This window comes from Solanum dulcamara, chromosome 6, assembly GCF_947179165.1.
Source record: "Solanum dulcamara chromosome 6, daSolDulc1.2, whole genome shotgun sequence".
In the NCBI taxonomy this organism is placed as follows: Eukaryota; Viridiplantae; Streptophyta; class Magnoliopsida; order Solanales; family Solanaceae; genus Solanum; species Solanum dulcamara.
Genome location: NC_077242.1, coordinates 74967309 through 74983897, shown reverse-complemented (window position 1 = coordinate 74983897; position 16589 = coordinate 74967309). Strand labels below are relative to the sequence as shown.

General features: G+C 33.9%; 1 protein-coding gene across 3 annotated transcripts; it reads left to right on the top strand.

Moving 5' to 3' along the window:
* The first annotated feature begins 3766 nt into the window (after positions 1-3766).
* Positions 3767-15322, top strand: LOC129891530 (RNA polymerase II C-terminal domain phosphatase-like 4). 3 transcript variants are annotated; one of them, XM_055966917.1, is made up of 10 exons: positions 3767-4037; positions 5037-5137; positions 6538-6758; positions 7017-7102; positions 8126-8241; positions 8549-8729; positions 12253-12542; positions 13395-13583; positions 13922-13960; positions 14695-15322. In XM_055966917.1, exons 2-10 carry the CDS (start codon positions 5135-5137, stop codon positions 14992-14994), a joined length of 1425 nt encoding a protein of 474 aa, XP_055822892.1. In that variant the 5' UTR covers positions 3767-4037; positions 5037-5134; the 3' UTR covers positions 14995-15322. The 3 variants fall into 3 exon arrangements, with proteins under 3 accessions (XP_055822892.1, XP_055822893.1, XP_055822891.1); XM_055966918.1 differs by having other exon boundaries at positions 5033-5137; positions 6576-6758; XM_055966916.1 differs by having other exon boundaries at positions 5033-5137.
* Positions 15323-16589: the final 1267 nt, after the last annotated feature.

The window sequence follows — 16589 nt, the reverse complement described above, 5'->3', positions numbered from 1 at the left end:
AGTTTCCTGTTTTATTATTTCTATTTGTATATTATTCTATCTTGATTATTTTGGCGTGTAATAATAAACTCTGTATATAATAAAAAGGGGAAGAATATATGGGGAGGGAATATACTTGCTACTTGCTTTAGTGATTTAATTTTAGTTCATCTTAATTTTATGTGTGCTTGAAATATATGTGAAATTAGTTATACTACTCATTTCCACATGCTTAGGTTCATTTATTCATGATATGACAATTTTATTTTTTACAAGAGGTTTGCTTTAATAAAGAAAACATATAATAAAATAAAAAATGATCTAAGAATAATTTGTTAAATATTATTTATCATCATATATGTTTTAAAAAATAATTTGTCTATTTTATATGTCTTATATTTGTTTATGACAAATCTCATTAAATAATTACTTTGATGATATTTCTACATTATAACATGTATTTTAAGTCTAAAATCATGAATATAGTTTTAAATAATAGCTTTATCATATTAACTATTTAGACATTATATATGTAGGATCTACTAAATAATTTTGAATGTGTTAATAATCATATTTAGATTTAAATGCCATTTTGTGTAGACATCATGTTCATAGGATTTACAATTTTAATTATATCATGTTTAAATATTTTAATTAATATTTTTAACATGCTAGTCATTTGGAAATCATGTGCATAAGATTTTATGTTAAATATCATATAGCAAATCATGTCTATAGGACTTAATGAATATTTAAGTATTTATAATATTATGGGCCTTGCTAAATATTTTTTAAGCTCGTTATATGGATGTAATAAATATTGACAAAATATTATTAGGTAGTTTCAATATGAAATAATCCCTTGAAAGATTTTTCTTTGATATTTTACTTAAGAATCACACCAATAGAATTTTAATAATTATTTTTATATCCAAACTACGCCTATAAAATTTCAATAAATATTTATCATGATATTATGTATAAAAATCATGTCTATAAGATTCTAACAAATATTTATTGTATTATTCCATTTTGAGGCCATGTCTACATTTTAATAAATTTTCATTTCACTTAGAAACCATATTTATAGTATTTTAATAAATTTTCATCATACTCTTAACTAAATCATGTTAATAAGATTTTAAGATTATTACTAGTAAATAACTAAATTATCAAGCATGCCTTCTTTTATTACAATCGCCCTTTGTAATTAATATTGCCTTCATATATCTAAAATAATTAAATTTGTCATCTATGTTATTCAAGTTTTTATATACCTACGTTTGATTGTACGCATACACGTGATTATTATGATCTTTACTATTTATCTGTGTTTTCAAGCATGCTAAATTAATTAATCTAAAGGCTTACTTGAGATTTTATGTGTTATTTGTTTGTCCTATCTGTTTTGTTTGACGATGGATCTAATTAAGACGCCTATATTTTCTTTGGTCTAAAACCTACCCTAATAGTATATCCAATGCCTCTTGGACATTAAGTTGGGTCGATAGACACACTTTAGGACGTTAGTTTTTTTTTTTATTTCTTTTAGATCGCTTTAGGATTATAATAACAAATGAACATAGGAGGGGTAGGGGTAGTTAGGCCCTTCGGAAATGATGGAAATTGACCCGAGCAGAAAATGACAAAATACTATGTTTTTGTCTTCCGATTAATAAGCCGGCGCTGATCCGAAGAATATGAGTACATAAATATTTCTATCCTATTTTTAAATACTTTTGTTTGTATATATTTGGGGTAGTTTATTTATTATTTCGTTTGCTTTTTGCTTTTTAATTAATTGATGATACTTATTTATCCTATGTTAGTTCTAATATTAATTATTTAATTTAACTTAATTAAATCCCCTAAAGAGATACCATTTTTGTTTTCATCATTTTTCTTTTATTAATCATTTTACTAAGTCAAACATTCTTATAAACTATCTTAAATATTTTAAAATTTATATTTTCTCAGAATTGTTTAATACTTTAATTATTGTTAAAACACATTTTCCCAAAGTTAGTCAAATAATTTTCAAATCGTTGGACAACCGCATGTTAGTGGCTATTTTAAGTGCTAAAACCTTCTTAAAATAGTAATATGAACCTCGTACCTTTTTTCTCTGAATTTTTAAGACTTAAATCTGTTAGGGTCTTTTAAATTAAGTTTTCTTAATTTCTTTAAAAAATTAAGTGGCGACTCCTTTTTTCTAAAATTGATTTTTTCTCTAAAAAGTTGAAATTAATTTTAAACCGTCTTTTTTCGATATAACAACAGGCGCCCTACCTTTCAAGGTGGGGGTTAGGTCTGCGTACACTCTACCCTCCCCAGACCCCACAATGTGGGATTATACTAGATTTGTTGTTGTTGTTGTTGTTATTGTATCTTCATGTTTATTTTAGAGAGTTGCTTCATTATCATCATTCCAAAAATTCAAGCATGTCTCCACATTATTATTCTTTCTTTTGAGATAGACTTGATAAAGTCTTACAAAATGATCTGACATACGACAATCACGTACCCAATGACCCTTCATACCACATCGGTGGCAAAAATTGATTTTACCTGTGGAAGAATTATCTTGAGGAATTTTATTGTTCTCATGTTTATTTCCACCATGATGACGATAATTATTTTGTCCTCTACCATGTTCACGATCACGGCCAAGGCCGCGACCACGATAATTATTTGTCTTAATTCAGACTGATTATGTGTTGCTACAATATTAGCTTTAGGGAATGGAGCAGACCCAGTGAGACAAGCTTCATGATTTTTTATTAGCAAAGTTTTATTTTGCTCAGCCGCAAGTAGGCATGTATTTAATGCAGAATATTTCTTAAACCTTTTTCACGATATTGTTGTTGTAGCAACACATTTGAAGCATGAAAAGTGGAAAAAGTTTTCTCAAGTAAGTCGTCATCAATGATAGTTTCTCCACATAATTTTAATATGAAACTTACTTTGTGAATAACAGAATAATACTCAGATACAGTTTTAAAATCTTGAAATCGAAGGTGTATCTACTCATATTGAGCTTTTGGTAACACCGTAAGTTTTAGGTGGTCATATCAATCCTTCAAATTAGTCCATAATTTAAGAGGATCTTTTACATTTAAATATTTAGTTTTTAATCCTTTATGAAGATGATGACGGAGAAAAATCATGACTTTTGTTTTATCTTGATTTGATGCTTTATTTCCTTGTTTAATAGTATCACCAAGACCTTTAGCATTAAGATGATTTTTTGCATCAATGATCCATGACAAATAATTTTTTTCAGTAATGTCAAGTGCCATAAACTCAAACTTTGATAAATTTGACATGATGAAAACTTAGATAAAAATTAATCTATAAAATAACAAAAGATAACTAAAATTAAATTTCTTCAATACCTGAAATAGAAATTAACTTATCCAAAGAAAATTAGAGATTCGTGCTGATTAAGTATTATAAAATAATAATAATAATATATAGATAGCAAAAAAAGAAAGTTTAATAAAGAAAGATAGAAAAAAATTGCAAAGAAAGAGAAATGATTTTCGATTTGTGTATTTCATATTGAAAACATGTTGCCCTTTTATATACAAAAATTATTAATCTACAATAATGCGTTAGCTACAATGAAAATACTATTCATCATCTAACATGAATATCTACAGTGGATACCATAGACATTCAGTTACAACACTATATTAGATATTTAATTATTAAATACTTTTTAATAATTATTTCCTATTTTCCTTCTCTACCCTTAGCGTAGGTTTTCAATTTTCAGTTCACTTTTAATTTTCAGTCTGACTACTGCCTAGCCGCTCGTCCGCTCGTCTGCTCCACCGCGCCTCACCGCGCCTCACCGCGCCGGCGCTCCAGCGAACTCCGGCTTGTCAAATCCAGGAAGCTTATCAAGGTTTTCATGGCTGTCTAAGAGCTCTTCGCCATTTTTTCCGTTCCTTTATTTTCTTGTAGAAGATTTGGATTCAAAAGTTAGGGCTTAAAACATTCTGCACACCAAGATTTGGAAGCTTCTTCAACTGCTTAGCTTCAACTTTGTTCAGGTTAATGCCTTTTTCTTTCTTTCAATGTTTTCTGGGTTTGGATTTTGCCGAAATTTGGTCGATTCTTCGAATGGGAGGCTAATAGGTTTATTGCATCAATAAGACGAAGCCAATTTTTTGATTTAATTGTCAATTTGATTTTTATTTAGTTGTTATTGTGTATCTAAGTTATACTTATTGTTCTCTGTTTTCCTTATTGCTTTCTTGGAGAGAAATTACCCAGTAGGTACTGTGTATTTTCGGGGGACCATGACAAGCCAAAATTGTTATTATGAACACAAACATATGATGCTACTGAAAAGAATCAAATTTCCAAAGTTCTGTGCATTACGACAACACCAACATTACCCAGTGAATCCCAAAGTTATGCCCATTACAATGGATATGAATTTCAATATGTAAGCAGGAAAACCTGAATGCGGAACAAAGTAGTTGTTTGAGATAACTTGAGTCATTGTACCTGCAACTGAAGTCTGTGAAGTATAAAGTTCTCTTCAACTTTCTGAAAATAGGACCCTATAAGATCACATATAAATACTTCGTCATAGTTTAGCATAGCTGCTTCACTTGGATCATTACCAGCTATAGTACCAACAGGGTTGCCACAGTAATAAACCATGGCAGCTCGCAAAAAAAGCCAAGCTTCATCCTCAATAGACTCCGCGTTGGTTCTAGGCGTACTATTAACTGTGGAAGCAGTTTTAAAACCTTCACTGGAAGGTCTAGCTGCAATTTCCTGCTTCATGTTCTGTTCATGTGGAGTATTATTTGGAATCTTTGGAGACATCTGATTATGAAGCTTCTCTCCACAGAAAGCACTATGTAAGCCATGAAAAGCATGTAAAACCTTGAGTTACTGAACTGATTGGAGTACTAACACTTTTACTAAGTTGCATATTTGCTTTTCCTTTACACTTGGTACAAATGATTTGTAAGACCTGTAAAGCGAGTTAGATAAATCACATAATTGATGTTCCCTTTTGCCGCTTTTGAAGATAGACTCAACTTCAAGGCACTCAATTCTCACCACAAGTCAAAGAAAGCTATTGCATCAAGCAGCAAACAACAGAGTCCATTTGATCTCTTATGCATATTATATGGTAAGTTCTTCTAATTAATCTGGAGATTACCACAATATTTTCTAGAGTTTTACTAATTACATCAACACTTTTTAGCTTTACTAAAGAGTAACTGAACCTTTTAACTGACTAGAAGCTCATTCTATTAAAAATTATTGGTACATTATGTTTGAGTGGCTTTTCAAAACACTGGGGGATTTAAAGGGTGCAAAATAATCTATGTCAGAAGTCAGGATTATTGATCTGGTATCTTTGTGTTTTCTTCAGCATCTTATTGTAACACATGCTTGGGGAAAATGGTGTCAATTTGCAAAATTTGCATAGTATTGCTGAATGATACCTTTAGGTGCTCTTCCAGATTGTTTGATGAACATAGTTGATGTTATATCCCTCTAGATAGATTAGTCATATCCCAACAGCTTTTGTGTTTTAGCCTCCTTTTTGGTGTTTCTGATCAATACTTTTTATACACATGTTGTCGTCGTCGATTTATCTACCGTGTATAACAAAATAATATAAGTTTTTTCATGTTGGTCCAGGGCAATGCCTGGGCTATCCCCACTAGTTTGTTAATAGTGAATTTAAATTTACACACGACCCGCACCCGCTTCGAAGTTACTGAACCCAAACCCACACAACATTAAACCCGCACAGAATTTCTCCTCCAAATTCGAGGAGAAATTCTGGACAGATTCAATGATTTCTGTAATAAAATAAATCTGAGGTGTAAATTTGAAATTTGAAGAAAATGGAATACACTTGTATAAATAAGTTTCTATTGTCACTCCTTTTCCTTTTATCTGCTTCCAGGATTCTCCTCTTGATCAATGTTTTCTCCTCAAATTTTTAGCCAAATCCCCGCACCCGTATCCATACATGGATCCGTATCCCGAGTCTTAAAATTTAGATCATGGAGGATCCGATCTCTAGATCCGCACCTGTATCAGACACCGACACTCGAGTCCGAGCAAATTAGTTGAATGGAAACTTTTATTTATTTATACTGAATGGAGCTTTTTATTTATTAAAAAGAAAAATAGTTAAGTTTGTTCAATTAATAATGCAAATATATTTATGCAATTAACTTACCTAAGAATTTAACTGACATAAAGAATTTCAAATAAAAGCTATTTTGTTTTTTTATACTAAGCAGTGACTCGAAATAATGAAGCAATTGCATGTAGAGGTGCTGACATAACATTTGCTAATTGTTTCACTAAGAAATCTTTGCATATATATATGATTGGTCATTCATAGCTATAGTAAAATTTTCGGTTTGAATTAGTTACTTAGTGATAGACTATTTGGCCCAATTGACTTGTTGGTTATTGTTTTGAGTTTTTTGAACCGGTAGTAAAGTAGCTAGTGTGCCTTATGATGTACTAGCATATTACTTATATAATTCATGGTTGACATGCCAGATGAGTCTGATGGCAGATTCTCCCGTGTCTTCAAGCAGCGATGATTTTGCAGCATTTCTCGATGCAGAGTTGGACTCTGCATCTGATGTATCACCTGACCTAGACCTAGAAAATGAAGAAGCAGAGGGAGAGGAGGAGGTGGAAGATGAGAAAGGGCAAGATGAAGACAACGGCACTAGTTTTGGTGGTGATGATGATGATGACAGCACAGATTCTAGCAGGTATTATAAGATTCTCTGTGAATGCTGGATTTGTTAATTCATCTAAGATAAGAGTTTGAGTTAGACATGCAAAAGAGTGCAGATAAAAGAAAGGAATTATAGAAGGGTTGTGCTAATTGTCACCAACTATTGTTAATTCTTCTGAATCCGGAAATTAGCCAAATTTCACTACTTTTTAAAGTTTAACATTGCAATTTGAATGTTTCTGCTTACACTACACGCTCCATTTCCTCATTGATCTGTATATTGATACCATAGGTCAAAGAAGCGTAAAATTGAGTTGATTGAAGCTGTAGTTGATCCACAGAGTTCAGTGTCTCGTGGAGAACCAGCAGAAACTTCAGGTGAGGCTGTAGAACAGTTATTCAACCTTCTGTCAAGTTGTTAAGCATTTTATGTCCTTGTTGTAAAAAGAAAAGTTTTAAAAGCATTTTATCAAGACCGAGTTGAGTGATTTGATATTTAGGTGTTGTTATAGAGATATTATAAAACCTTACAATATGATTGTCCTCATCTTTTGATTATTTGGTTTAAATGTCTTACATGGCATAGAAAACTTAAATATTGGAAGGCGAGAAAAACTCTTGAGGAACAAAATAATTTCGAATGCTATATTCCTTATATGTCCATGGTTGGAGAGAGAGGTACTTTGAAGGAAATAAGAAGCCTCTATGCAACTTGAAATATGACTGTCTTCAGTTTTTGATTTTCTTTTTAAATGTTTTATATAGCATGGAAAATGATTAGTTTTGTCATCTTATCAAAAAAGGCAAAACATTATTGATATTGTTAGCTCCCACTAACAGGGAAGAATCCTTGCGACTTTTATATATCTGTCAAAGCTCTCACTGCTTATTTTGAATATTATTGACCTTACTTCTTAGAAATTATTCATTTGCCTAAAGTAACTATAATCTGACGATACTAAAACTGGGTCCTCTGGAGTCTCCTGCATAATATATCTTCTGACATCACCTTATTAATGCCTTGGTTGCTGAAGTCTGAACAAGGATAAGTATCAAAAGGTAGGTTGGTCTTTAGTTCTTCTATAAAAGTTAAGTGATGCCTTTTCCATATAGATGACAGCTATGGCTTCCTTGACACTAAAATGTTGATGCTTCTTTGAGCTTTCATTCTTTGGGAGGTGGGCCTTCACTAGGAAATGGTAGATCAGTTAGAAATAGAAACTAGGAAAGAAATATTTTATGATGACAATAATAGGCTGCAGCTACTTGTATGTGGTTATAGGTTCTTTGACTCTTTCCTTTCCAGTCTCATTGATGCACTTCCTGCTCCCCTCCCTCTTTCCCCTCTTTTTAGTACTTGTCTGGTTATGTATGATAAATCTGACATGTCCCCATGTGCAGGAGCATCTTTGGCGCTGGATGTATGCACTCATCCTGGTGTCATGGGAGGGATGTGTATACGGTGTGGGCAGAAGGTGGAAGATGAATCGGGTGTGGCTTTTGGATACATACACAAGGTTATTCTCCATGATTTAGTATTCACTAAAATACACTTGTATATACATATGTTCTTTTCTGGTGGGTTGGGCTGGTGGGGAAATGTTGAGAGCTATGTCTTGGACGCTTCAAAAATGCCGCCGGTGCATGTCGGATCCTCCAAAACTAGTGCATTTTGGGAGGATCAGACATGGGCAGCAACATTTTTGGAAAGGCCAAGCAACATAGGTTGAGCGGAAACGGAAGGCACTATATGATGTGCTGGGAACAGAAATTTCTATCAAACTTTGTACATCTATTCACTGGATTCTATCAATAATTTTGCAGAATTTGAGGCTTGCAGATGATGAAATTGCTCGATTGCGTGACAAGGACCTGAAGAATTTACTACGGCACAAAAAGCTGTACTTGGTTCTAGATTTAGACCACACACTTCTGAACTCAACTAGACTTGCAGATATTTCTGGAGAAGAATCATACTTGAAGGACCAACGAGAAGTACTGCCCGGTATGCTACTCTTACTGGTTATATGCTGTTGGCTTTATATTTTGGTGCTTATATCTTGCTCCTGAAAGTGGTGAAAATCTGTTTTACTTGCACATAGAAGCTAGAGATGCTAGAATAAGAAAATGCTGTCCAACAAGTTAATGAGTTATATGTACTGCCTAGGCTCTTTGCCATGGCTTGAAATCTGTTGGAGATATTGATAGGTGGAGAGCAATTGGCAGCAGTGAGGTGAAGTACTAGGATCTTTTCGAGGTATGAATGGGATATTGTGGTATATGTTACACGACCACTAAGTTAATGAATTACATAGGAAAGGAACCTACAGAAAATATACGAGGTAACATAAACTAGATAGTTAGGAATAGAAAATGAAGAATAAGACTTGTGTCATTGGAGTTAGTTTAGTTTTCCCTCTAATCAGTACTGCACTGATTTGTGTTACCTACTTAATCTGCTACTAGCCTCTTATTCCCTTAGTTTGATCTCCAAGGTTTGAAGGGGATCCAAATCTGATAGCAAGTATGCTTCACTGTTACTACATTATTCTTTGATTCATTCGAATAACACCTGAGCAGATGTTATTAAATTAAAGTGCACTTTAGTGGGTTACTGTTAGAAAGATCAATATTTTTTTAATGGGTGCTTCAGCGCATCTAGACCTTAATTTTCTTTTGCCTTTGTTCTTATCCTTTTTTTTTGAGTCAAAGTTAATGAAAATAAAAAGTGGACCCTACTTTCCACTTTCCATGTTTTAATGTCTTAATTGGAATTTTCTTTGATATTTTTGTGTGTTTTGAGCTTTTCACGCATTTTACTTGGGTGAATAATACTTTCTCCATCACGTTGTCACTTAAGGGGTATTATTTCCATTTTGAACAAAAATTATGGGGATAAGAGGTTGCCCGTATAGTTGAGGTGTGTCAATGGATTTTTTGAACAAGATTGGGAGGCAACTTGATTTTCCCAAAATGGACTTGGGAGGTAGTAGGTACCCCGTGGAATTAGTTGAGGTGCGCGCAAGCCAACTGAACACCATGGTTATTAAAAAAAGGTTTCCCAAAAAGGATCTCTGGCATTCTACCCTGGTGGAGAAAACTCAGCTCTAATTAGTGAAAATTGAAGTTCTAATTGCAGTTGGTCATCGATGATTCTTCCATTGAGGAAGGTACTTGTGAACGGTGATAAACAATTTTAGTGATTAGTGGTCAACAAAATACTTATTGTTATCTTGGAGTGCGGCATTCTGATGAATCAGGACTTGGCCTGGCTACTAAATTGATGCAGCACCTTAATGGAGAGAAGGGTGAAAAGGCTGGGGAAAGAATGAAAAAACTAGAAAGAGAAGAATAAGAGAGAAAAAAGATGGAACAAGGCAGAAATAGAGAGAAGAATAAGAGGAAATAGAAGGTCATTTATGTTGGTTGGTGTCTTATGTGTAAGGAACAAGTGAAGGTGTTGTAGGTGACCTTCTCCTTTATTATGTGGTTACTTCGAGGTTATGGTGGGAATTCCTGAGATGATTTGAGATCTGTTAAGGTAATGCCACGCAATGTGAAAATGTTAATGTTCAACTAGTGTTGCGGGAGAAGGAGGCTGGAGAGGGCGTAAGAATTAGGTGTTGCCCCACTTGCACTTTTGTTGGTTTTTGGAGAGATAAAGAAAAGAGAATGAGAGGGGGATATAGAAGTGGAAAGCCGGAAAAGAGGGAGGGGTATTAATGCCTAATCAACTCATCAATCATTACTCATGCCCATCAAACAGTAAATCAAGTACATGAGTACTATTTGAGAAGTTTCATTGAATCCGAGCATCGGATGGGAATTCCGTCAATTCTGTTGTGTCTGGAACATCGAATTTGGTCTAATTGAGTGTTGACTACTATTTACAGAAAGATCAGATCAAATATAACATAAGGTAATCTCATTTTCAAAAAAACATTTAACATAGGTTTATCTTTATTGGCCTTTTCCTAAAAAAAGGGGTCATCTTTATTGCTCCTTAAACTAAAAAGAAAAATGATGATAGATAAAGATAAGGTATGCAGCATCCTCATGATGTGGCATTTACTCTTAGGCTCAGTTTCTTAGACCTTTCTTCTATAATTAAACTCAATCTGTTTGACGTATCTAAATCTCTCCTCTAGTTTATTGTTTTAATACATTGACCTTGTACCTTTAATCTCCATTACAAGCTCATTAATGCTGTCATTGAAAGTGGTGGGGAAAATCTGTTTTAATTGCACATGGAAGCTAGAGAAGCCAGAATAAGAAAATGCTGTACAACAAGTTATATGTACTGCCTAGGGCTCTTTGCGTGGCTTGAAATCTGTTGGAGATATTGGTAGGTGGAGAGCAATTGGCAGCGGTGAGGTGAAGTACTAGGATCTCTTCGATGTATGAATGGGATATTGTGCTGCATGTTATGCGACTACTAAGTTAATGAATTAGATAGGGAAGGAACCCATAGAAAATATATGAGGTGACATAAACTAGATAGTTAGGAATAGTAAATGAAGAATAAGACTGCCATTGGAGTTAGCAGAATTGTTAAACTGTTTAGTTGTCCCTCTAATCAGTACAGCACTGGTTTCTGTCACCTACTCAATCTGCTACTAGCCTCTTATTCCCTTAATTTGATCTCCAACGTTTGAAGGGGATCCGAGTCTGATAGCAAGTATATGTCACTGTTACTACATTATTCTTTGATTCATTTGAATAAAGCCTGAGCAGATGTGATTAATTAAAGTCCACTTTAGTGGGTTACTGTTAGAAAGATTAATATGTTTTTATTAATGGGTGCTTCAGTGCTCTCTGTTTACCCCCCTAAAAAATGACCAGTGAAGAAATAAGGTCATGTCGTTGCTATCTATGTTTGAAGAGCTATTTGGTTTAGGGGAAGGGTCTACTGTGTAGGGGAGGATGTTTACATGGCTGCAGTGGCTATGGGTCGGCTATGGGTTTAAGTCTGTTTGTCGAAGGAAGTTGAAGGTGGCAACATCTGGACCTTAAATTTCTTTTGCCCTTGTTCTTATCTTCTTCTTTTTTTTGAGTCAAAGTTAGCTGCACAGTGCTCTATGTATAGCAGTATATGTTTCTATTGAGTTAATGTTTACTCGTCTTGTTATGTTGTGGAATTGCGGACGCCTGGACTAGTTAAAGAATGTTTATCATGCGGTAATTGCAAGATATGTGCCCTATCGTTGGACTTCTGAACTATGGGCAATCTAAATTATGCTGTTTGATAATCTGGCCTTTAAAGCTCTTCACTTTAATAATTCTTTGTGGTCATCTTTGTCATCGAGTGCATTGAAGTTATTTTTCTTCTATTAATGCTAATTTATTTAGACCTCATATATCGTAAGAATTTTTTTGCTACACAATTTTTTCGATATTCTCTTCGGGTTGCTAACTCAATGGTAGAGTACTCGGCTAGCTTTAAAGTCTTGTTGTTTGTCTGTGATAGTTATTTTGCAGGTCTCTGCTGTGCACTGTTTTATGATCTTTTCCCAACTTGTTATCTACAGATGCTTTAAGAAGCAACCTTTTCAAATTGGACTGGATACACATGATGACAAAGCTAAGGCCATTTGTCCACACCTTTCTGAAAGAAGCCAGTAGTTTGTTCGAGATGTACATTTATACGATGGGTGAACGTCCTTATGCGTTGGAAATGGCAAGCTTACTTGACCCTGGAGGTATCTACTTCCATTCTAGAGTGATTGCTCAATCGGACTCCACTCGGAGACATCAAAAGGGTCTCGATGTCGTTTTGGGTCAAGAAAGTGCTGTTTTGATCCTTGATGATACTGAAGTGGTAAGTATGTGAACATTTCTTTAGGACCATATGATCTCTCCATGAAGAATGAGAAAATTTAGTGGCGAGGAGAATGCTAATCTCACTGAAGGCTTATTATTAATACAAAGGGAGGGAAAGTTAATCGGATTAAACTTAAGTTCCTACCACCATAATTCCATGACAGCTTTTCATTTTCCATGTATTGCTATTCTGACATTTCAGATTTGTTTTGGAGTTTAACTCATCTTCTGCATGGAATTTTTTTGAGCCTTGTTATTATCTAAGGCATTTTCTTAGTGTTTTTGCCATGCACTCATGTTTGTAGTTCGCTCTTTTTTTATAATTACTATGTATGTTTAGGTTACTTTTGAGTTTTGACTACCAATTTTTGCTGCACTTTGCTGGGGCATACAGAAATCGTAGAGTTGCTGTTGATGTACTGAAAACATGTTTTGAGTAATGGATGAAACAATTTGTTGCTCTTGCTCGCAAGTAGTAAATTGACCATTTTTGTGCATGTCGTCCTTGTGCAGAGGCCATGCTGTTCTTCTATCATTATTGTACGTCCTTGAAGGGACTGCCCACAATTATTAATTATGTGCATGTTTGCTGCTCCACTTACTTTTCATGGCATCTCTTGTCAGATACTCCCTGGACCTTTTTAATGTCTAGAAACCAGTTTCTTGTTCTAAGAGAAAATTGAACTTGTATATGGGGTCTCAAGTGCATGAATATCTGTAAGACCTGCTCTGTGGGTAATGATCTGGGTGAAGACTCTTATCAAGTTCTATTTTTTTTTCTAAATTCTGATCTTTTAATTAGATAAGATGAGTTGTTTGGTGGAACTGAACCTTCTATGTACTGTTTTAGGTATGGGGGAAGCACAGGGAGAATCTAATACTGATGGACAGATACCATTTCTTTACCTCAAGTTGTCGACAATTTGGTTTGAAATGTAAATCACTTTCTGAACTGAAAAGTGATGAAAATGAAGCTGAGGGAGCGCTTTCCTCTGTCTTAAAAGTATTGCAAAGGATCCACAGTCTATTCTTCGACCCGGTATGTAGGCTATTCTTCTCAAATTAACTTCATAGTCTCTATTTGAGTTGTCTCAATATTGTATCCAATTTATTTCAAAGGACACCTACATAATTCAATTGTTACTCAATATTTTAAGAAAGGATACTGCATTTGACTGAGACTTTAATGCTAGAAAAAGTTCATATTTACACATGTTAATTGCATCTACACTTTTGGACCCACTTCTAGATACAATATAACTTCACTATTGCTTGTGTTAACGGAGGTGGTTATGCTTGCTAATTTTCTTATATTTAATTGTATTTGCCTTACATTGTTAGGGTTCCCTAATTCTCCTTAATGCTTGCTTCTTTCAGGAACGTGGGGACAATATTATGGAGCGGGATGTTAGGCAGGTGAAATTCTCACCAAACAGTTTAACTTATAGATAACTTTTCGATTATTACTCCTTCCTAACCCCTCTTTAAAGATTCTTCTCTTAATTTGCCAATTCGAATTAAGATAAACTAGTGCCCCACTTTTCACATTTCAAAACACTCTTCTGAATCATTTTTTTGCCAAGTTTAGTCTAATATCTGTCTTAGTAAGTGCAACTTCGCAGAGTTGATTAAAATAACATGAAATTTAGGAAAGTTGTGATAAAACAGAGTATGCTGTCTGTGAAAGTGACTCTGACCTAATATATTTGCTCACTTATGAAGCAGCACCTACTCCCCATGAAAAGGTGATCAACTTTGGCCATGAGTAAAATATTTTGTATTTTCTTGATTATCAATAACTTAATTCGGAAACAACTTCTTCACCTTCTAAAGGTAGGGGTAAGGCTGCTTACACAACACCCTCTCCAGACGCCACTTGTGGGATTACATTGTGTATGTCGCTGTTGTTGTTGATCAATAACTTAATGTAATAATGATGCCTGGAAACCATAATTATGCTGGTCCCGTTGATTAGAAAGTCAATATTTTTGAGATAATAGAAAATATATCTTCAAGTGCAATGATCACTTCTCATTGATATACCTGTAATTGAATGGATTTCGATCCTTTAACTAGTCAAAGAGTCTGCAGCTTTGCTTTGTACCAGAGAGTTTAATTAATTAAAGAATATATATCGGTCATTATTACAGGTGCTGAAAACCGTTCGGAAGGAAATACTTGAGGGCTGTAAAATCGTCTTCACTGGTGTAATTCCCATACAATGCCAACCAGAAAACCACCACTACTGGAAATTGGCTGAGCAATTAGGAGCTACATTCTCTACAGAAGTCGATGAATCAGTGACACACGTGGTCTCCATGAATGACAAGACTGAAAAGTCACGTCAGGCATCGCGGGAGAAGAAATTTTTGGTCCATCCAAGATGGATTGAAGCTGCTAACTACTTGTGGCGAAAGCCGCCTGAAGAAAACTTCCCAGTCAGTTCATAACAGTTTACTAACCTTGATTTTGGATAACTGATTTGTAAATTCTAGTAGAATGCTCACAGGTTTCATTCACCAACAGAAATCATCCGATTATGAGTAAAAAATAGTTCGCGCCCCAGGGAATTAAACCAAACTCTGGCTAGTCTCTCACACAGATTTCTTGAATTTTGTCTACACATGAACCAAATTCATGTAATTGTGTGGCATTCTGGATGCTGATTTTGCTAGTTATATTACAGTGCTAAAGTGCCTTAACAGTTCATTAAACTTGTCAAGGGGTTAGCCTTCCCTCATAGTCCATTAGTGAGTATCTTAGTTCTCTTCTTTTGGATCTACTTCTTTTCCTTTCTTATTTGTATAGCATCCATTGAACTGTCAGTATCGAGACAAGTTCAGAATATTAGTTGAGTGTAGAAGCTTCGCGACTCTTTGATTTAGGATTAGGTAGTTCGTTCGAGAACTTTTTCAGTTTGTGTTCAATACTCACTCCGAGTCTCGATTGATATGGATTCATGATGTATAAGATCCATTAAAGAGAACATGCTATCTACTAAAATAGTTTTCATTCTCAAAGTTCAAATTTGAAATGTTCTGTTAAGGGTGGAGTGATCCAACTCTTGAAATTTATCTTATTATCGTCCATTTTGTCTATACATAAGCCAAAATGAAGTAGCTTTTCCTACACTATACTAGTTAAAAAAACAATTCAATTTTAGAATCATTTAAATGTAGCGGATAAAATCGGGGCTCGAGAATTGATGTGTATTTAACGTACAGGAGCTGACAATTGTCCATATGCTTATATTATTATTGTGATTAAAGAAATAGTACCAAATTATAATACACGATATTTTCAACATTTTATTGCGTGATTTCTTTTTATTTTTTATTTTTGTATGTCGATCTAAACAAGTTAAAAATTATATTTCTCAATTATTGGTAAGAAAATGTAGAAGAATGTGATAGGTACATCACCCATTTATGTCAAGATTCTAAAAAGAAAAATTAATAAAAGAACAAAAACATTTGTCTCATGTTTGGATACACAAAATCTGAATTAAAAAAATAATAATACAATAGTTAGAAGTCACACTCGTAGTGGACAAGTAAAATTCTACTAGAACACGTTTCTAAGAATGTATATTTAATCTAGGAGTAGCCAATGGGTCAGATATGAGCGGGTCAAAAATATTTAAATAAAAATGGATAAATATTGATCAACTTATGTTTAACACAGATAAAAAAAAAAGGTTAATCGATGGATAATATGAATATCTATATATTATTCATGACTTTACAAATAGTCATATAAGAAAACAAGCTAAAAATCAAGTTTGGATTCCCTGAATTTAAAAAATATTCAGATTGAATGGTTAACCATTTGCAAACCCTAGTTTGATTACAAAAAGTGAAAAAGATATAGAAAATGTGCTTAATTAGAACTTAATTATTGAAGGTGGATATAAATATATAATTGTGGGGACAATTATCACATTATTGAGGATATATATATATTATATATAAAATTGGCCAAACATGATTATCAAGTATTAACCTTTGCATTATTGTTGACTAAATGTTGCTCAAATAGACACCTG